Source organism: Aplidium turbinatum, chromosome 5 (genome assembly GCF_918807975.1).
Source record: "Aplidium turbinatum chromosome 5, kaAplTurb1.1, whole genome shotgun sequence".
Classification (NCBI taxonomy): Eukaryota; Metazoa; Chordata; class Ascidiacea; order Aplousobranchia; family Polyclinidae; genus Aplidium; species Aplidium turbinatum.
This window is the reverse complement of record NC_137476.1, coordinates 10,601,907-10,625,076: the sequence shown is the minus strand read 5'-3', so window position 1 is coordinate 10,625,076 and position 23,170 is coordinate 10,601,907. Positions and strand designations below refer to the sequence as shown.

General features: G+C 36.8%; 1 protein-coding gene across 1 annotated transcript; it reads left to right on the top strand.

Annotated features, from left to right (window-relative positions):
- The first annotated feature begins 8,895 nt into the window (after positions 1-8,895).
- LOC145770929 (uncharacterized) lies at positions 8,896-22,406 on the top strand. The gene is made up of 3 exons (XM_082582672.1): positions 8,896-11,494; positions 14,961-15,009; positions 18,264-22,406. The coding sequence occupies exons 1-3, from the start codon at positions 8,906-8,908 to the stop codon at positions 18,365-18,367; spliced, it is 2,742 nt and encodes a 913-aa protein (XP_082438798.1). The 5' UTR covers positions 8,896-8,905; the 3' UTR covers positions 18,368-22,406.
- The last annotated feature ends 764 nt before the right edge of the window (positions 22,407-23,170 follow it).

Here is a 23,170-nt window from a genome sequence, read left to right as displayed (position 1 = left end):
CTTTTCTTGCAATCTGAGCCTTACTTAGCTGATAATTGTTTGAGCTGTTTTGCAAAAAATGAAGTTTGGAACGCACCATGAATCCAATGTCTTAATTTTATATCTTTATCCTGCACTGCAGGAAAGCGGACTTGAAGCGTTATGCAGCGGTGTATGGCCTTCAGCCAGGGATAGCCTTCAGCATACACCCGACCCGTTTTCTTGATGATCTTTTAAACTACTGTGCTTAGGTCTCAAATATATCATACTATCTACAGTAGAAAACCGCAAGGACTTAAACTCTGAGGACCAAAAGAAAAAAGGCCAAACAAATGCCAATCGGAAAACTAAAAAAGACCAAGCGTCCAAACAAAAATAGTAAAAAGTCCGAATTTCTGAGATTTAGCCTTAAAAAGACCAATCTGGCAACCCTGTCTCGAGATTGTGATTTTTGGTTTGCATGCAATTTCAAATCTGCATGCCTTGGTTCCATTTGCGCCACGCTGTTGTAGAAGAGCGGCAAATAGGCAAATTGTATTGTCAACGCATGCTGAGCTCGTCTCTCTCAGCATGCAGAGTTGCCAGGGTCAGCAAAGTTTACAAATTTTGAAAACAAACAGTTGTTTCGAATATTGAAATTAAGAGAGCGAGGTGGTTCTGGTATTAACATTTTCAATTTCTACGCATAAATTCGTTGCTTCTGAAAGATTTCTGATTTCATCAGAATTGTAAGGCATGCCTTGCATGCATGGAGGATACGCCACTGATCCAAATTCGATTTTTTTAAAATGTGCTTATTGACAGAACTGTCCGCTTGAAACAGTTTTTCATTAATTAATATGCAAGTAAGTACTGTTTTAAAATATGTTTTCAATGACTGTACATCTTGTTCTATTTTAATAACATCTACCCTCTACCGCAGATAATTTTGCTGAAGCGTGTAAATCCCATTTATTTCTAAAAAGCTTTAATTGCTTAGTGAGATTTTTCGATTCCACATATATATATATATTAGATCAAATGTAGTTATTACTATCTGAAGCCTTTACAAATTGTTTCGCCTAACGGATCATCAGAAGGTCTGCAAAAAACATGTAAACAGTAAAGAATCGATAATTCTGAAAAGATATTAAATATTACAACTGTAAATTAATCTGCCAAAAAAAATCTCTAAACCTGTACTTCCTGAGAAGATATTAAATATTACAGCTGTAATTTAATCTGCAAAAAAAACCTCTAAACCTGCATTCCTGAAAAGATATTAAATATTATAACCGTAATCCAATCTGCAGAAAAAAAACTCCAGAATTACTAAGGACAGCCTCCATCCGCCACGATAAAGTATCAATCAATTTGTCCCAATGGAAACCAAGCAACAATGATGGCAACATCTATGACATCACAAAGAAGCAAAATGCTTGCTATGATCGGCTCAACCTGTAGTAATCTGCACAGAATGAATAAAAATTGTTTTTAAACCTGTAAAAATTAAATGAGATTTATAGCCTGTAAAAATCAAATGAAATTTTAAAAACCTGTGAAAATCAAAAGGAATTTATTTTATTTTGAAGTACTTGAGTTTAAATTTGTTTCTATGACGACATTTGCCGACCAGTTCCGAACGCTTGTTCAAAAGGTGGCCACTATCAGCCTTCAGAATGGCCAGCTTTTCAGCCAAACATAGGCCACAATTGTTACGACCACCACCACTATAAGGCCGAGCACAGCTGTGGATGGACCAAGTTATTTTAGGGTCAACACCCTTGTCCTTAAGGTCCCAAACTGCCTTAGATAGCTCGGTGCTGTTTCGTTTAGACCTATCCATGAAAGTACATTTATGGTTGGAAAAACGTTTTTTAAAAGTAGTTTCGCAACAACCAATGTAATTAAGAACCTTCGGGCTGTTATCAATGGTAGCTTTGTAAACAATGGCCTTCTGCAAGCATTGCCCATTCAAAGGACAATCTGGCCTCACCCTACAATTGCAACCAGGCTGCGATGGTATATTATCAGCCTGCAATATTGCTTTATTGTGGGAGGATATGACGCTTGCAACATTCGGAGTACAACTGTAGCTCAGCTTAATAGTATTACGGTTGAATATTTTGTGCAATCTATGATGGGGTGGAAAGTGTGTGGAAACAAGTTTGAAAAATTCCTTACCAATATTGCTATCAACCTGCAAGCTGAAAGGAGGGTTAAACCATAAAATTTTCCGGCTCCTTTTCCTAGATGTTCGTAAGTTATTAGCAGGGTTGTAGCAAACTCTCTCCGCAAAACCACTTTTCAAAAGGGCATCGTTATAAACAGATGCGGTCTTATCAAATTCATTTTGGCCAAATGATGTGGCGGACAATCGCTTTGAAATCATAGTCGGGATTTGTCTCTTAATGTTGGGTGGGTGATTGGACTGGGCATGAATGTAAATTGGATCATTATTGGGTTTTCTATAAGGCCAGAATTTACCAGATAGCAAATTCAAAGTGACGTCAAGAAAATCAGTTTCAATTAGACCAGTATCCACAGTAATATTTAAGCCATGTTGTTTAAATAATTGAATGACATTCTTTCTCAAACGATCAATCTTAGGGCCGGATAAATTACGCAAAATAGCCAGACCATCATCACGATATAAGCCAAGCATGTCTCTGTCAACAATAGCAGAAAGTTCGTTCAAAAGAAACAAGCCGACCAACTCACAAATCTCAGCACCATCAAATGAGCCCATTGTAACGTCAAACAAACCATCTTTCTTAGCCCAAGTATCACCACCATCAAAAAGCAACGATTTCCTAGCATGGAAAATTGTTTGTATGATACAATCATCCAAATCCATAAATGGTTTGGCAAACTCAATTGCTTTACACAAAAGTTCCTCCGTAATGGATGGATAAAAATCAACAATGTCAAATTTCATAAAGGTGCATTGACGTTTAGATGGAATAGCCTTAAACCAGGATAACACAGAGTCTGTGTTTTTCCATTGATTCAGTCGTGATGCATCACGGATGGTTACGTTAATAGAGTCCAAGTATTGTTTACTTATACGGCCAATCTGGGACTTGGAAGGGTTAATCAACCTGCATTTAGGGTTCGATGTAAAATTTGGTTTATGATCTTTTAGCGTAATAAACGCTGGGTTGCTTGATACTTTTTCAACCCGATCATCAACCTTTAACGCCTTGGCAATCGTTTTAGCCTCAGTATTGATCGTGTCACTGATAGCAGGATTCACCTTTTTGTATTTTGCCGATACATTATCATTAAGCAATTTTTTATAATCCTGGGTTTTAACTTTGTATAAGTTAGTAGTTTTATCTGCTGATATCAACAGATCCGTAGAGTTAATAATATTCTTAATGTCATTAGTTAGTTTTCTCTGAAAAGAATTGTAAATGGGTTTGAACTTAATCTTACGAACCATTTCGTATAAACCATTCTCAAATGGTATCAAAGCACCATGCTGTGGAGGTGTTCTTTCAGTCGTAAAGCCGAAGTTATTAAAATGCTCAGACTGAGAAACATCTTGCTGGTTAAGATCGAAAAAATAGGCCTTCCAACGTAAACGTTTAATAAAATTTTCAAGCTTACCTAACATCGTCTTCAAATATCGATCTTTACTTGGAATAGCAATGTTTTTTAAAGAATAACCGTAGTTAATCTTTTCCAAATTCATAATAACTGGATAGTAGCATCAAAAGAAAGTGCTCAACTAGATCAGTGCTAGGAGCAATATTAAAACAATGAAAACTATTAATACTACAAAAAGTGCTCAATGCCAAGCAAAAAGGCAAAGCAGAGCGAATTAAATCAAATGTAGTTATTACTATCTGAAGCCTTTACAAATTGTTTCGCCTAACGGATCATCAGAAGGTCTGCAAAAAACATGTAAACAGTAAAGAATCGATAATTCTGAAAAGATATTAAATATTACAACTGTAAATTAATCTGCCAAAAAAAATCTCTAAACCTGTACTTCCTGAGAAGATATTAAATATTACAGCTGTAATTTAATCTGCAAAAAAAACCTCTAAACCTGCATTCCTGAAAAGATATTAAATATTATAACCGTAATCCAATCTGCAGAAAAAAAACTCCAGAATTACTAAGGACAGCCTCCATCCGCCACGATAAAGTATCAATCAATTTGTCCCAATGGAAACCAAGCAACAATGATGGCAACATCTATGACATCACAAAGAAGCAAAATGCTTGCTATGATCGGCTCAACCTGTAGTAATCTGCACAGAATGAATAAAAATTGTTTTTAAACCTGTAAAAATTAAATGAGATTTATAGCCTGTAAAAATCAAATGAAATTTTAAAAACCTGTGAAAATCAAAAGGAATTTATTTTATTTTGAAGTACTTGAGTTTAAATTTGTTTCTATGACGACATTTGCCGACCAGTTCCGAACGCTTGTTCAAAAGGTGGCCACTATCAGCCTTCAGAATGGCCAGCTTTTCAGCCAAACATAGGCCACAATTGTTACGACCACCACCACTATAAGGCCGAGCACAGCTGTGGATGGACCAAGTTATTTTAGGGTCAACACCCTTGTCCTTAAGGTCCCAAACTGCCTTAGATAGCTCGGTGCTGTTTCGTTTAGACCTATCCATGAAAGTACATTTATGGTTGGAAAAACGTTTTTTAAAAGTAGTTTCGCAACAACCAATGTAATTAAGAACCTTCGGGCTGTTATCAATGGTAGCTTTGTAAACAATGGCCTTCTGCAAGCATTGCCCATTCAAAGGACAATCTGGCCTCACCCTACAATTGCAACCAGGCTGCGATGGTATATTATCAGCCTGCAATATTGCTTTATTGTGGGAGGATATGACGCTTGCAACATTCGGAGTACAACTGTAGCTCAGCTTAATAGTATTACGGTTGAATATTTTGTGCAATCTATGATGGGGTGGAAAGTGTGTGGAAACAAGTTTGAAAAATTCCTTACCAATATTGCTATCAACCTGCAAGCTGAAAGGAGGGTTAAACCATAAAATTTTCCGGCTCCTTTTCCTAGATGTTCGTAAGTTATTAGCAGGGTTGTAGCAAACTCTCTCCGCAAAACCACTTTTCAAAAGGGCATCGTTATAAACAGATGCGGTCTTATCAAATTCAATTCAGATGTAACCGGCTCAGTGGTTAGTGTGCCTGCCTTTGAATCGGTAGGCATCGGTTCGATACCCTGTCGGGTCATACCAAAGACTTTTTTCAAATGATACTTGGCACCGAGCAATGGAATGGATTCGGGTAATAATGTGCTCAGTTGTGCCTCTATACAGGTGCATTGAAACTGTCTGCTTTGTAAAGCGCTGAGGAGCAATGCATTCTTCGATGGATACAGCGGTCACAAACATTATTATTATTAATCAGGTTAATCTATAATAATCCCTAATGCAGGAGCATTAACATTTTTCAGGCTGCAATTGGTGTGGTGTGTTTTTGGCCTTATCTTTGTTTAATAGGCAGTTGGTTAATGTTGGCATAGATTGTAACATCTGAAAGATGTGGTTGGAATATGTTTATTTATGATGGTAACAGTGTTGCTGCAGAAAAGGATTAAATGACACTATCATAACACCAGGGAACGAATCAGTAAGCTTCTATTTTAAACATATATAGAGTACCTTATGTCATAATTAAGAGAAAAAATACAAATAGCTTTTAAAAGCACGTAACCGAATAAATGTTAAAGAGAAAGCGATACTTTTAATTTCCATTTTCCAAACACCAATACACAATTTTTAAATGCATGTTTGGATTGGTTCAATGTAAAATAGAAATTAGTTTAAAAATTACAATGTGAGTCTGCACTTTTTTCAAGTAATTAAAGTTGATCTGTGTAACTGTTAGAAAATTGATACTACAGTAGTAAGTTGTGGAGTAGATGGTGATTATTATACAAAAGTATCCTAACACAAAAGATTAAACACCAGTGACTGATATATAATTTCATTGAAAGAAAGCTGCATATATACTGTGAATACCATCAAAAATGATGTATTATACATTGTAGTAGATTGATGTAATTGTTGGGAGAAGAGTGGTATTTTTGCCGTTGCGGTTTTGTTGTGCAAATCATCTGAATAATTTCTTCTACCTCAGCACATTATGTGTTCAGTGCAGCTTCGCATGTGCATCAATATCATATTTCCTATTAGAATTGGTATTCCTATGTGCTGTTGAATTTGTTAAACAGGAAACTGTAATGTAACAGGAGAACTTGTGGAGAGTTTGCAGGTGCAATATGGCAAATGTGCTGTTTTTTATGGTTCATAGCTTTTCGTAAATGGTATTGGATATAGGTTTCGGTAATCAAGTATTAGCTTTATAAAAACTAGATCATATTTGACATTGAAATGTTAACTCTCACCTGTTTGTTTATATAGCACAAAATAAAAAGTTGGTGGAAAGGCTTGCTATTTTTAAAGCACAATTGAAGAAATATCCTCCATTTGGTTGGTTAGAAACCTTTTTCAATGAGTGGTGTTTTATAAAAACTTTTTTTTAAATTTGTTTTGTTTTGTGCCAAGCTAAAACTTACCTTCCAACCATTGTTATTTTAAACCGTTATTCCAACAGGTCGTTTAATCTTTCAATCTCGTAAATTTTGTTTTATTGATTTTGCTTTCTCAATAATCAAATCACTCGAAAATCAAGATTGTATTTTTTGTACCTTTTTTAAAAGTCGTTTTTTTCAGAGGTTCTTAAAATCTGCTTACTTACTTTAAATCAACATCTTTCTGCGTGCTTTGTATCAGGTGTAGCCGCCTTTGTTGTTTTTAACCAAGCATGACGTTTTTTTTTGTATTTTGATAAACGAAGGTTTGTTTGATTAGCAAATACAAGAATTCTGATTTTGATGTATTTGGTGCTCCTTAAACAAACAGTTGTATCAGCCAAAATAGGAATGAGAACACATTTAAAACTGCGAAGTCTCAACCTAGAATTTTTTGTGAAGATGTTTTTATCACATTTCGTTTCGTTTGAAATGAAAAGCCACCGACAGAAAACTGTTAATGGTTTAATTGCAAATGACTCAGTAGTAGTTCGAGAGATACGTCATCATGAAAAATAAATTGCCAACATGCTGTTCAGGTCAGATCCCAACCATTGATGTCACAAGTACATTGGTGTGGCAAGGCCCCAGTTTCAAAAACCGAGTTTTAGTGAAAATCTTGAGAAATCAGAAGAGAAATTTCACATTACTCTATTTAAATATAGCCTATTTATGAAATAATCCTACCAGTACTATAAAACATATTGCGCTTGGAATTGAGCACTATTTTGTGATATTAATACCATTTATTATATCGTATAAATACAGTAGGTAGAGTATAACTTCTGGTAATGTTTTAATCCATAGGGTGTTAACAACACATCATTCCTCATAGCTACATGTTATACTCTACCACTTGTATTAATGTCATAGGCATCACTGATTTGTGACGTTGCAAATAGCAAAACGAAAGTCGTGAAGCAAACAACGCTGTTTGAGTTGTTCTAACGATAAATACTAATTCACTTCAGTTTTTAGGAGTCGTCAGAAATCATTTGTCTTGAATGCTGGAATGGAAACTTAACATCTCTGTGGAATAATTGAGTGAAACCATTCTGAATACTTTGCCAGTCGTTGGGTGACTGAACATTTAAAGTCCGGCAGCTCGTATAAACCTCTATTTTGTGTTTTATGTTAAACTGTTATTTCTTTTTTTTTTCAGTTAGAATTAAAGTATGTTTGTAGCAACAGGCGCCGAGTTGTCGGTTTGATTATGCTCATAACTATTAGCTTCAAGTTCAAATGAGTCTTCTTGTTTAATTGTTAGAACTACAGCACAAAATATCCCATGCAACAGTGGTGTGATAAAAATGCCAGACTTTTGTCATAGGAATTGCGCTTGGAAATTCCCCAAGGTTTTTTGTGGTTGGATAGAATGTTTATTTTCTTGCCTGGAATCTCATGTGGTGCAACGGCATGACGCCAGCGAAACTTGTAAAACAATTTCCCGTAATTGATACAACAATAATTGTTTTTAACAAGTGAATAAAACCAGCCAGGTTGGGAAACTTGTGTATAATTTATTGATAACGCTTTTGTCGCGGTAGAGGCGGCTTCTTCAGTGTCTGGAAAGGCAAAAGCAAATGAAAACATAAAAATTAATTAGCCGGTGAAATCAAAACAAAAACTTCTTAGTTTTTAGCTCACTCAATATTGCAGTAGGTTGCTGAATCTAAAATTTATGAGGTTTTTCTGCAAGCACGCCTTCTAAACACTCAATGCTTTTTCAAATGTGTTTCAAACAGGTAATTATTATAAAGCAAGACTCTTGATTGCGTTTTACGGTGTGTTTTGTATCCTGCGTGTAATTTTTATGATGCCATTTTGTCTATGCAAATTGTAGGCTCATCCAAAAGCGGCAAGAAACGATAGATTTTTGTATTGTTTGCCCGGTGATGGATAGTCATGCTTATAATAATATCTTGGTAATAATAAGTAGAAAGTGATTTTCTTTAGTATAAGTTTATTGCAGTACAGTACGAATATCTTTTTATATCTTTCTATTTTAACGTAAACAATAGATAGCAATACGGACTGTTTATGCCCGAAGCAATTTTTAGTACAATTGGTTGGGTAAAAGCGATACCGCTATAGCCATTCTTTGTCAGTATAAGTGTTTTTTTTTTTTTTTATCGAAAAATGTTTGCATTTTTTTGCTTGGAGGACAATAGTTTTACTTTGTGCATTGAAATGCTGTTTAAACTTTTAAGTGTCATTGAGTAACAACACAACAATTTGAGTAAATATAAAGACTAAGAAATGACTTGAAGTGGCTTTGTTTTTAACAGAGACCTGGATTAGTTTCCATAGCTGCTAAATGTCTTGACTTAATTCTGGTTTTGTTCAAACACTTCATTCCAAATGATGTTTATGGATCAGTCTAAATACCAACAACAGTCAACTGCAAGTTCTCAGTTTTATTCAGATGAATTGACGGAAATGGACAGTCAGTTTTCTCAATTCAATCAATACGACTTGGAGACTTCCGAGGTCCTTCGGCATATTTGCCCTGTTTGTGACAAGACTTTCAGAGCCAGCAGCCTTCTGGACATTCACATGAGGGTGCACGTCGGGGCAAAGCCTTTCGTGTGTCCTGTGTGCAACCACCGAGCCACTCAGAAAGGAAACTTGAAGTTACATATGAAGAAACATCACGGACAAGACCTACCCAGTCATATTGATCTGGTTCCTGATAGTGGTATTTGGGGAAGCTTCTCGAACAACGAAAACATTGGAGAGACGGAGCTTGATTTTTACTTAAACACGAAAAAGAAAACAGCTTTGGCGCATAGTTCTTTACTGAATGAAAATGTTGTTGAGATCATTAAAAAATGTCAAAATAACATTGGCCAGAGCACCATGGGAAGGATTACAGAAAGCTTAACCGATTTTCTCAATATAGCCAAGCAAAGAATTCAATGCGACAGTAATTCCCCTAAACAAAGCTTAAACGAAGAACAATCACATGAAAATATTAATTCCAATAACAATGGAATGAAGAATTTCCTTATCAAGATCGAAAAAAGTTCCCCACCGCTCACAGCAATTGCACATGACGATAGAATATCTCCAAGCACGAAAAGTAACTTGCAAGAACAGCCCAACAACGCTTCTCAAAAGCATTATTGCTTTTGCAAGATCTGTGGATGGAAAACAACTAGTTCTGGTTATCTGAATGTGCACATGCGTAAGCATAAGGCCGAGTCTCACATTTGTACAATATGTGGCAGGGCATTCAAAGAAACCTGGTATCTAAAGAATCACATGAGATCTCATGTGAACGACATTGTTCATGGACGCGAACAGCGTTCTGTCCAACAAAACAGTCCTGTCTTTCAAACTTCCCCACCCGAGCCTCCCTTTCAAGAGATCGACGAAAATGCTTTGCATGAGAAGACCAACAAAGAAGCGACCAGTTCAATGTGTGGCAAATGTGGCTTGATTTTTCGTAATCGGTCACTTCCTGTTCACAGTGGTATGTGTGGCAGGCCTGACCTCCGTATGGAAGTTTGCAAAGTATGTGAATGCCCGAACGATAAAGTTGCTTTCATGGAAAATCTTGGTTTGTCTCTGCCAAAGCAAGTTAAAAGTAATCAGAAACAATCAAGCAACTTGAAACATTTTGATGCATTAATTGGAGATTATCTTGTCAACTTACCTGAACAAAATCCTAACAATGTCCCACTGACGTCATCCACTGGTCCTTTATATTCTCTGAAGGAAGAAATCAAAAATTCCATTGCCCAAAATGGAGTGGAAGCAACTAAGAGAAGTTTTCATGAACTCATTAAAAACCCAAGTTTCAAAGTACCTTTCTCTTCTGAGCACTTATTAAGCATTGCTGAATTGTTCAACGTTGAGGAAAGTCGAGCGAAAACCAGATATTTGCTGCTGAACAAAACTAACACAACGAAAGATAAAAACAGTCACTATTCTCAAATTAAACCTTACGAAAATCCTGCAATACAATCATTGGCTTTTATCGGAAAGTCCTTAAAAACCACTGATTCTTTACCTCTTAGGACTACTGTGACTATAAACAATGCTACAACAGACCAACACCCGCAAGGCTACCGATGCAATTACTGCCCTAAACGGTTTAAATACCGAAGCGTGCTTGGAATTCATATGAGGTCTCACACCGGCGAGCGGCCGTACAAGTGTGTGTATTGTGGGTACGCTGGTACTCAGCATAACTGTCTGAAGCTTCACATCCAGCGGCACCATCCAGAGGTATTCATGAGTCAAGGCGAAACTGTGTCTGGGAAAGAAAAAAATGTTGAAGTGAAGGCGGATATCGAACAGGAGCACATGCTGCTATCTCAAGCTGCTAAGTTTTCACCCGCCAGATGCCCAATTTGTGATCGCGTGTCTCCTTCTCCGGGTTATTTGAAAATTCACATGAGATCGCATAAGACATCATTAGATCACGTGTGTCACATCTGTGGTCGTGGATTCAAAGAGTATTGGTACTTGAGCACCCATCTTCGTACTCACGAAAACGAAATCAACATGCCAGCAACTGCCCCGGAGAACCCTTTGCCAGCTATGAGGAATCAGTACCTCACCAAACCTATGAACACAACTCACCGCAATTCGGTTTTGACAACACAGAGAAGTGTTCCTCTTGCCAAACGAGAAACAAGCAGCTCGGAACATGGATACTTGAGATGGACTTCATCCTGGTGTCCTTTAAACGTGCTTGAAGATGAAGGAACTGATCTGTCCTCCAACACCAAGTTGGAGATTGTCAAACCTGAACCAGTCAAACAGTACGTGAGCAAACGAAAAGCCTTCCAGCCTTCTCGTCACTGCGCGGATCCCTACTCTTCCCAAGGATCAACGCGATCACGGAAGTCCAAACCAAGGAAATTGAGAAATGGGTTATACCTTGCTCCTATGGATGAAACTTCATCGTCTTCTCACTTGGAAGACATGAACAATAAAGAGGTTAGTCTTGTACTTGCTCTACTGTGTTTGTGTTCGTACATTTATGTATTGTTTCTTGTACAATTGTACAATCATCCGTGTAGGAAGTGCTGTTACAATGGCACATACGTTGTTGTAGCTTTCAGCTTCACCTTGAAATGCAATAGAAATAAATTTTAAGTTAAATTATTTTGCAAACACAATGTGTCCCTCATCGTTGAAACCTGTTCCTTGGGTGATTTTGATTTGTTGCCTTATCTAGAAAATTGTTTGCCGGCAATGTTACGTTGCACAAATATTACATGCGCTATAATGCAAATTGGCAAAAATTTAATATATTTCTTTAGCATTAATTTTGCGCTTTATTGCTCAAGAAAAAGAGTACCAGTATACCAGATATTTTATTATATTAGGTGTGCATAACTCCCCTTTTTATTGCCTGATGACGTTGACTTCGAGAGCGACACGACTGAAAAATACACGCTCGAATTCACCTTCCAAGAGTTTAGAGACGGAGAAATTGCGATAAAATTGTTTTAAAAAGGGCATTTTTAAGAGCGGTTGTCAAAGTTTAACCTTCTTGCTCTTGCGAACTAAAAAAAAAACAAACTTAGTTACAATGTAAGTCGCATGCATTGTTTTTGTGGTGAAATTTTGCTTTCACCACTTGGCAAAAGTGATAACCGATTTGCTGTCACTGGGTTTCAATGAAACAGCCTCTTTACCATCACCCAGATACACTCAAGAGAAATTTAGTGCTTGTCAAAAGCGATGAAGCTGGAAAGCAACTGTTGTTTCAGTTCAGCCTGTTTTGCACCATTACATGCTGCTGATGCAGTGAAAAATAGTACTTAGCTTGCAAAATGAAGACATTTTGCGAAATAGGAGCACATTTTAGAGAAACGATTAGTACGAGGAAAAAGTAATTCACGTTATGGCAATAACCGAAATTTAGACTTAAATTAACTGCTTCGTTGACCGTGGAAAACCTTTTATTTTTTATAGTTTCGGGAGAGAGTTTGCTTTCTTGTACCAAAGACAGGCAAGACACAACAATATTGTCGAGTAATTTTTTCCATACTTGCACCTCGTCAGTTCAATATCAAAAAAGTAGATGAAGGACTAGACTACCCACTTTCGGAGTGCAGATTAGATGGCCTTTGACCAGACCAGTTGTATTTGAGCCAATGAATCATGAGAAGAAAAATTGCGAATAATATGAATTTCGTCACTTTGCTTTGCTTTCAGCTATGTTTAAACATTTAAACAATGCAAAGAAATATTCTGGGTGGTATCTTTCTTGCTGCATATTAATAAAGAAATAGGCAAATCGCAAGGAACAAGTTTTTTCGGGACATTAAATGCAATTGATTTGCTTTTTTTCAAAAACAATTCATGATTTCTGTTTTTTTGTTATTTTGGTTTGAGCTATTCGATAACATTTGTGTTGTAATTTTGTTTGCACTGGGAAGTTTTACTTAAGAACATGTGGAAACAACAGTCAACTAGTAAGTTTTGCAACGGAAAGTTTGTCCAATGTGGTCGTCAGACCACTCAGCATGCGCCAACTCAGCACTTGAGTGCTTCAAATCAGCATTTACATTTCAGTTATTGTCCAAGTCAGCAAATGAGATTTTCACCTAGCAACAGACTTGGTTGGTCATCGCTTGCTGAACTGAGTTTGCTAACTTTTAACATGCCAAGTTGCCGCTTGCCTTAGTTGTTAATTTCTCAGTTTCATCATTTACCAACTTCAACCACTTTGTAATACAGTTTGCATGAAAAGACGATTTCTCAAAACATTGTTTGTTTAACAGGCGATCGCTTCATATATTAGCCTACTACATCCATAACTGCACTCTGCAAGCTTTTTAATCTTTAACCCTTGGAAGCATTTCATTATTCGTTTATTTATTTGTATTGTAAAGTGTTTTTATTGCGGTGTTTTTGTGGTTAGTGCTTATGCCAATCTACACAAAATTTATTCGTGATTTTCAAATGTCAGTAACGAACGCTATTAAAAACGTACATTTTTTTGTTCTTTGAGTTTGCTTTGCTTGCCCGGGGCCGCTTTTCAAGTTTAGACATTTCTGGGTGTTAAAAAAATCTTAAAAAACCTCAACGATTTCTGAATGGAAGTATCTTTTGTGGAATTTTGCATAGCACCTAAAAATAACATTGGCTTCACGGATCCACTATTTTTGCTACATTTCAAACTAAAATACGTTCGTTAAAACATAAAGAATGTTATCATCATCGAAAATACCTGTTCTATATTCATTGACAAAGAACTACCTCATTTTTTTTTTATCTGGTTATACGTTGCACTTAACATTGGGCCTGGGCGTTATACTTTACATTTGGCATGGGCGTTATACCTAACATTGGGTCTGGGTGTTTCAATCAGCCATTAGTTTTTTTTTTAACTTATTTGTTTGCTATAGTTGTTCCTTCAAGCGATTTGTGTTACACATGGCTAGATGTCTTTAATATGGCGTTGACCGAAACAACTTTATCGGCCACTCTGATGGGCTGGCTCAACGGCTGCAGACTTTGTGACTTTTGTGTCATGTCTTGTGCGAATTACTTCAAATCAACTCGACCCGTGATGTCGTGTCAATTCCTAAAAAGTTATGTAATGTTTATAAAAATGTCTGCCTGTTTGACGTGCAACTGCTAAAGTTAACATTTGATAAATGACTAAACAATTTACAAATCGACGTGTTTTACATGATCTTTTTAGGCCAGGGAAGGTTATCGCAATGTGCTCCTTCCACAGTTTTATAACTCCACGTTTGTTTACATCGACTATCGTCGCAGCAATGAACAAGTGCATATTGTGAGGTTAAACAAGGCTGTTTATGTTACGCCGTTAGATAGGGCGGCTGTTCATTGTTGTCATTTATATCCAAGCATTATATTCAACGTGTATTTAGATCCCTGCAAGATTTTCCCCTCTTAACTCTTTCTCACCTCTGAGAACGACGTCATAGTTGTGCAAACTGGGTAAAGTTTTAAAAATGAAATTACAAAAAAACAAAAAATTAACAAAGAAAACAATAAAAAAAACGATAATTCAGTGCAGTTTTATTTCGTTCTCCAGTGTGGAAACTTGGCAGTTTTTTTTTTCTTATCCTTTAGTTGTAAAACGTAAGGTTCGGAAATTGAAAACCAGCATAATTAACTGAGGACACCTCTTATTTTGTCTTAACCCAAATGATTTTGTTGCTCTTTGAAAAAGTATGTTTCAGTTGGTTGATTTATTTTTATCACATCAGAAGGTACATATCTATATTCTATAAATCAAAACGCCCTTTTACAAAATATTTTGCACGTTAATTTTCATTCTTGATGCCCGAATAAATGGTCACATGTCTTTCTAACGCTTCCAAATAATACGATACTGTATAGTTGCGTAATAGTCCAGCACCAAGAATGTGCTTACGCAATGATTATCGTTGTTTTTATCAAGTGAACTATTTTGCAGGCGAACAGCTCTGACAGTTTGTCATTCCCGACCACGAGGAAGCCGACAGGTTAGTAATGTTGTTGACCAGATTCTGTTCACCCATCAATATCAGACGAACTTTTTGAATAGAGTTTATTTTGCAAAACACTATAAGTATTGCATGAATACATCCCAGGAAGCAAGTTTTGCTGTTTTCTAACCGCTTCAAACGACTTTTACTTGCTGTTATGTTCCACATGTAATGAAGTCCTCAAATGTTTTTTCTTCTTTACTTTTCATGTTTTCGGTTGTGTAAAAAATAGTGATTGTATTAGTTTTCACACTGTTGTCCTGATGAAGTATTACGTTTAATTGTGATTGGAACTACCCACTCATATGATTAATCTAACGATCATGGAAAGTCTAATAACCCGAATTGAAACCTAAAAAACAACTTTATTGAGAAAAAATTGTTTCGTAAATCATTATCTCAAACATCCTTTAAAAAAAAAGCATTTTTAAAGTAAAAAGGTTCTTATAATGAAAGAGTTGGCGTGAATAGTCTCACACAACAATAGTTTAGTATCACCTCAACACTGCACAAATATTTTCCACACACGTAGTTTTCCTTATGAGCGACTTATTAGATCTACCGTGCTGTTTATACCGATTCTCTGCTGGGGAATGACGAAAAACTTTAGTTTGGTGCGGGCAGTGCATGTTGGAAAAAATCACAATTTAACGGTTTCTTGTTTGAAGAAGAAATAGTATTCCAGTGCCGTGAGATTAAAACGGTCTTTATTAATTGGAAAGCTTTTAATGACAGCTTGTCATTTTGTGTAAAAACAACACAGTACAAATAACACCCCACAATTTGCCAATTAAGGCACAAAACATAACCCACAACTGCCTATAATTAAATAAAAACTATTTTGTTTTATATCTGCAAACTTATTATTTTGTACGCTGAGACCTTGCTATCGTACAATTTCCTTAGACCAGTTTGCAAATTACCCTTAATTTTTTTTATACTTTTGTACACTTTTATCTTTGTAACAGCAGATCGAATTGTGAATTGCACAACGAGCCGATGTTAAATTGCTAATTTGATAGTGGGAAACATATGCAATCATTCATGTTGTGGAAGATAATCATTGGTGCAGGAAGTTTGGCGAAAAAACATTTTAAACATTCTTGTCTGTGTAAGCTTCTGCTTTGGCACGCACATTTCTGCTGACTACTGGTTTTCTGCTTGACGAAATTTTTCAGAACTAAACGTATCTGCGTTCTGCAAGTGACCCACATGAGTTGAGTGATATCCCGTTAGTTTTGTCGTGCAGTTGTAAAAAATCTCTTTCACAAGCAAAATATATTTTTACATAGCCTATAAACGGAGATGTTTTCGTTTCAACCCTATTTTGAGGTAACAATAGTTTCCATATCCACTTCATGAAAGTAGTGTGGCTTGTTCCATCTATTAGATGTTTCTTAGTTCGTGTGGTTACCTTGGGGTTACACTTGGGGTTACCTTGGGGTTACACTTGACAGGTCACTCACATACCGTCACCATTTACAGTCACTACGCAAAAAGCTGACATCTCGCGTCGCCCTGCTGAGACGTTTGGCAGGCACAACTTGGGGCGCAGGTGCTGACACCTTGCGCACTGCAACCCTGGCTTTGGTTCACTCCACTGCTAAATACTGCGCCCCTGCCTGGTGCCGCAGTGCCCACACCCGCCTCATCGACAGCCCAATCAACGACGCATTGCGAATTGTGACTGGATGCCTGCGCCCAACTCCAACAGAGTATTTACCAATCCTTGCAGGCATCCAACCTGCTGAGCTTCGCCGAAAGGGAGCCATTATACACCTGGCTCGCCGGGCGGGGGATCCTGACCACTTGCTCCATGCAAAACTCAACATCCCACCTCAGGAATCTCCCCGGCAACTAAAGTCAAGACACCCCTTTGTGCCAGCTGCTGTTGAATTACTACAACCATTCAGCGATCGTGCCATCAGCGCAGCACACTTCATGGAAGACACTTGGAATGCAGCATGGTGCGCCACCGACAACAAACTACATGGTTTTATGCCCCACCCGGTGGCGCGCCCCCCTGGTATGGACCTTCCTCGGCCGACTTGGGTCAAGCTCAACAGAATCCGAACCGGAGTCGGTCGCTTCCATTCCAACATGCACAAGTGGGGTCTGGCTCCCTCATCGGCCTGCGAATGCGGCGCGGAGGAACAAACTGCTGACCATGTCGTTCTCGAATGTCCCATCTACAAGGCACCAAATGGAACGCATGGTATAGCAACGCTGGACGAAGCTACACTCACCTGGCTCTCCACCACCTGCCCTGAAATTTGATCTAGTCTCAAACGAAAGAAGAAGAAGAAGTTCGTGTGGTGACATTTCAGCTAAAGCGTTGACGTAACGTTGTATTACGCAACACTCACGCAATGCAGCTAAAAAGACTTATTTCTTTCCCTTTTGTTTTTTATCCTTGATTGAGAAAAAATCATCATGTCATATGAATGGCCACGTGATTCGTTAATCGTTGTTTACGTCCGCCTTCATTTGTAACGACACTAAAGCGATATTTTCGTTTGAAGAAAGTGTTGCTCACAGGATTTCATAAAAGCGAAACAGAAATAACAATCCTCTTTTGATGTTATAAAAAGTTTCTATATATTGTCAAGAATGGTGGTATTGCACATACTGGGGCATGTTCTGGGTTCCTTATTTACTTAAAAATCATAGACGTTTTTTCGTGGAAGCCATTATCTTCCTTGAGAAAATCCTTCAGTCATGTCTAATTTGCGTCAATATACGCCCAAGTTAACTTTTGTGCTTCTGAAAAATCCGACTAAATTTAATAATATTTTACATAATTGAGTTGATTCTATTTTTATGGTAAGATTGTTCTTTCTGCATTGTCATTCCTATCCCACTGTAATTGATAGAAATTTCTACAATGCATTTGCATTAAAACCTGACTGAAGCCTGTTAGAGAGAAATGGGCACGTCAAAACAGCTTGGGTTTATTTTTAAATTTGGTTCCTTTCTGCTTTTATTGAATTTGCATGTCTTGTTTATGTAACTTTTTCTGACACTTTGCACTGTATTGAAGGCTAAATCCACCCATGTTGCTTAATGTCATTGTTCTGTATATATATGTTTTTCTCAGTTGTTAAGGCATATTTCAGTTTCGACTTTAATCTAGTTAGCGATCGATTAATTGAACACTTGAAAGCTAAAATTTTGTTTTTTCAAGCGTAAAAGTGCGCCTTTGTTTTTTATTTGTACTTTAAAATAAAATATTCATTACTGATTTTCTTCAGAAACGGAACAACCCCTAGACCTGAGCATCGCTGTAACAACACCAGATAGTGTTTGTTGGAGTGGCAATGACGAAGAAGAGCCTTTGAATCTGGCGGTAAAATAATCAACCAATCTTTCATATGCTTTTATCGAATGGCAGGATGTACAACTATTTCTTTGCTTTTTAACGCAATGCTTCAACTGTACAACTTTTTTTGTGTGTGCTTGCAATAAGTCCTTTCTTTCGAATAAACACTTTTTACCATCCGTTTATGATAATCATAATTTGAAATCGTTGTACTCTAATCGGATACTATTTTACTACTTGCCTGCAGCCTGATTCTCTAACAAGGGGGTGGGCAGTTTTAGTTCCTTGTGCCTCCCGGTCTCTCATGTTCCACAAGCCACTACCTGTATATTCAGCACTGAAAGTCTTTTGGAAATTTGACAAAATTTTGTATTGAAAATATAACATTTGATGTATATTTGTTCAAGTCCGTTGGCGTTTGCCTTCTCGTGGAAATATTAGGCTGTGTTATGTTTTCTCTGACTTTGCAATACCATGTGACAATTTCAATGCAATAATGCAAACTGTTGACCAGTGAATTTTTTTAAACGTGTATTTATAATTTGAAACATTGCATAACGCTAACGGAAAAAAATTTAACTCTTTTTGATTTATAAAAATGATTTAACTGGATGAAAATTTGCAGCAAACCCTTTTCACCAAATGCAGTATCAATGAACTTTGGTTTTGTGAGGCTACATTACTGGCCTATGAATGCTGTTGTTGCGTATTTGAACGGTATTCCACCGCATGAGAACAATCTGAAATTTACAAACATAAATTTGTTCAATTTTTTTGAATCTTTTTTGTTTTCTGCTTTCGGCCAACAAAAGTTGCCTTTTCTGTAAAAGATACAAGGTGCAAAAAAATTGCTTGTTGGTTTTGCAGAACAATCAAATACGAACGGTTATTGGTCTGAAATGTTTTTCTTTAATGTTAAAGGCAAGAGTTCTTCAAACCGTTCAGGGAATTAACTTTTTAGTTGGGAAGGTTTTTACATTATTCAGACATCACAAAATGTCTAACAAATGTTAGCCTATGTGATGTTTATTGTTCGTTTTTTTTAGATTACTTGTGTAACAAGCGATGCAATTTATTATAAACGAAATTATATCACTGATCAAGAATGTGTTTTTTATAGCAAATATGGCCGAATAGGCTGCAATTGCGTGGGTGCGTCATGTTATCTTTGTGTTCCGAAATAATTGCTGCTCTGCAACGGAGTTGTCATGTTTTTGGGAATTAAAATCTGCCAAATGTGTGTCGTGAGGTGATGGAGGATTGATTCACAAATTGTGACAAACATTGGGATAGCTTTACTATCCCACCCAACAAGACTTGCCTTTGTCCTTTAGCGTTCTAATCGACGCTGAAATGATGTAGAAACGGCAATTTTGCTAGCTGGAACAACAAAAACAATCCAGCCAGCAAACAAGTCTTTTGTACATTGAGTCAACGTCTGTAGCCGTTGAATCATGTCAAAAGAGAAGAGGTGCCACTGTAGATACCGATGCTGATATTTACTTGCTTAATGATGATCACTTTTGCATATATTATCACGCATTTACGTTGCCTCTTAACTTGAGTTTTAGATTTACCTCAAACTACCAAATATCAGAGGTGGTAGTTTGATTTATTGGAATCAATGCTTTTCACTCCTTTTGTTTGTTTAACGCAATTTCAATGTTGAATTTGCGTTGAGCGAAAGCAGAAAAGCTTAGCTTTTGTTTTGGAGTCTTTTTATATTAAATTTATCGATATTTTTTATTATTTGATCTGTATTTTAAAGCAAGCTAACTGCTGTATGAATAACGTGATTAAAACGAGAAGCAATGCCTAACTTTCAAAGCCAGCTCTTCTTACATTGATGCAACGTCTGTAAAGCGAAACTGATTGGTTTTAAAAGCTGAGCACCGTCTTTTTAATTATCTGTTTTGCTTGCAATAAAAATGAACCCATTCATTTCTATTAATATGAATGAATGTTCATGTGATATCAATTATTTATAATCGACGATATCCGTTCTGTTTTTATTCATTTTTTTTGTTATCACTTTGGTGCATAGAATACTTCATACAATTTAGTATCACTATCAGCATTAACGAGCTAAAAGGAAGTGGTCCTAAGAACGTTATAGATGATTTTTACATTTGGTGCTTCAGTCCGCAAAAGCTCGTGGTAAAGGCATTATCAGCAGTTTTCTTACTTCACAATTGCTTTTGCGACATTTCTTTTCCTTTGTTGTTCCATGGTCGTACACAGCTTTTCTGTCATCACATAAATACTCGGCAAATACACATAGAAGTGGAAAACCGTTTTATAGTTTGAAATGGGCTTTTAAATTATTAAACATATGCGTTTTGTACAAGAGACGGAAACAAGTGGTATGTTTAATACCGTACCAGAAACATGAATTTCTGCATCAGCATTTGCTGCCAGTAATGCACGTATGCTAGACAAATGTTATATAACCGTTGATGTGCATGAAAGTTCACAAATTTATTAATTTTATGGCGATAACCATAGCCGTAGAAAACTTTTTCAGACCACAAATAAAACCGTAAGTCTTAAATGTCAATTTGAAGTTATCAGAACTTTAAGCAACCTCTGAAAATAATGTACTTTTTTGAGCTGATGGTTTTAATATTAAATTCTTCAGAGTTACTTTTGCGTTGTCCCAGCGTATGATAATGTTAAATGTGTGTGCAGAAAACATTTAAAATTTATAGTTTTTTTTTTCTAACTTTGATGATTTGCCAAAATAAGGAGGTTTCATGACTCAGCATAATTGTTTATTTTTGGCAATTATTCGTGAAAAGAAGTCAGTTAGATCGCTCGAAACAACTCAGCTGTGGTGGTTTCTGGAGCGCTGCTGACAATCCAGACAGCAAACCAGTAGTTTTTTAGCGTTGAATCAATGTAAAAAGCTTTTGATTTGCTACCTGGAAATACCACTGACAAATCTCCGATTGTTATATTTGACGTTACAAACACGTAATATCTCGCATTGTTAAATGATATGAGATGTTCTACTGGTACAAATTAAGCTAAACTGTGGTGGTTTCTGGAGCGCTGCTGACAATCCAGACAGCAAACCAGTCGTTTTTTAGCGTTGAATCAATGTAAAAAGCTTTTGATTTGCTACCTGGAAATACCACTGACAAATCTCCGATTGTTATATTTGACGTTACAAACACGTAATATTTCGCATTGTTAAATGATATGAGATGTTCTACTGGTACAAATTAAGCTAAACTATCAACTTGCACCGGTAGAACATCTCATATCATTTAATTTAATGTCATCTCGCATTGTGTTGCAGTATTACTTACCGCTGTTGTCCACAATTGCTTTGCATCACCAAAAGTCACCGCGATTTTTATAACTTGCTATTGACAACTTTTTATACCGCATGCTCTCGTTCTTCGTACTCGAACACGTCATTTTCTGCCCTTCTAGACAGTAATTACATGGATTCAACGTCTGCAGACTTTGAATCCATGTGAATAAGATATTATTTTCTAGCCTGGCTCTTCCTAGTCGGTCATGTGGTGTGAGTGACCACTGACTTTCGAAATGACGTCTTTTCGACGTCTACTGAACGTATGGCTGTCTTGGAAAGGCACTTAAACCACTTTCCTGAAGGTGGGTACGAAGATCGGATTCTTAGTTTTTCCGGCCACTTGATCTAAATCTTCAACTTCCAGGCATGAGGCTGAATACGACAAAATAAAATAGTTGCAGTCGTTTTTGTATCCGTTGTGACGGACTATAGTAGACTTAAAACATTTCTGTACTATTTATATTTCAGTGTTAAGCGAAGTGCTATATCTTTAGCGTCCATTTTTACGTAAAAACATATCGTGATTAGGCTACTTCCCCACAGAATGACTTTGCTTTTGTGTATCTGGTCCTTCAATGACGTTTTGTAACTTTACGTTTTGTAACAAAGTGTTGATTTGTTCAAGGCAAACGCGTTATTCCAACGTAAAATGATGAAATTTTCTGCTTAAGTGTCATGACATTTGATCAAGTTTTTAATGCGTAGTTTTGTATACAATTGAGATCGTATTTGTTTGCATAATAAACATCACACATAAAAATATAAGTTGTAAATCTGTTAGAGCATCCAGCCAGCTATCGCTTGAATATTGTCTACTGTGAGGAAAAGGAAATGTAGCCCACACAAATTCGTTTGTATGATGATAACTGCGTTTTTTTAGCTGTGTTCAAAGAAGTTTCATTTATGCTAGTTCATACCATGTGCTGAACAAACGCTATCTTTTGCAACACAGCTCGATGTTGGTTGACCTGAAATCTGTTGGATTTAGCCAGATATTGGTTTGTAGTAAATACATCTAACGTTAAGTTATGTTAGTTTTGTTAAAAGTTTCCCCTGATTTTGAAGGTCAACTATACACGTTTTCTGACCTTCAAACGAATATGCGCTCATTCGTTCTGTGGCATTGAACCGAAGCATTTTAACAACTTACCGTTTCCGGTCGTTCCCTATCAAACAGTAAAGTGCTTTTGACTGGCGATTGCAATGAACGAATGAAAAATGTAACCATTGCTCATTGAATTTGCTGCAGTTTTTGAGGTAGATTTTTTGGTATTTGCTTTTTCCATGGATTCAACCCACAATTTATTAATGTTGCCGGATGCCAATGTCTTCGGTGCAATGGACTAGAATTGATCGGGCACCTAGACTACTTTTGTGTTTATTTTTCGACTATTATCTGTATTACGCCACTGACGTGCTGGACTAAAGCGAAAACATTCATTAGAATAAATGATACGCTTTACAATCTGAGGCATATTTGGGCGACGCCCTTTGATATAAAAATAACAGTCATGACT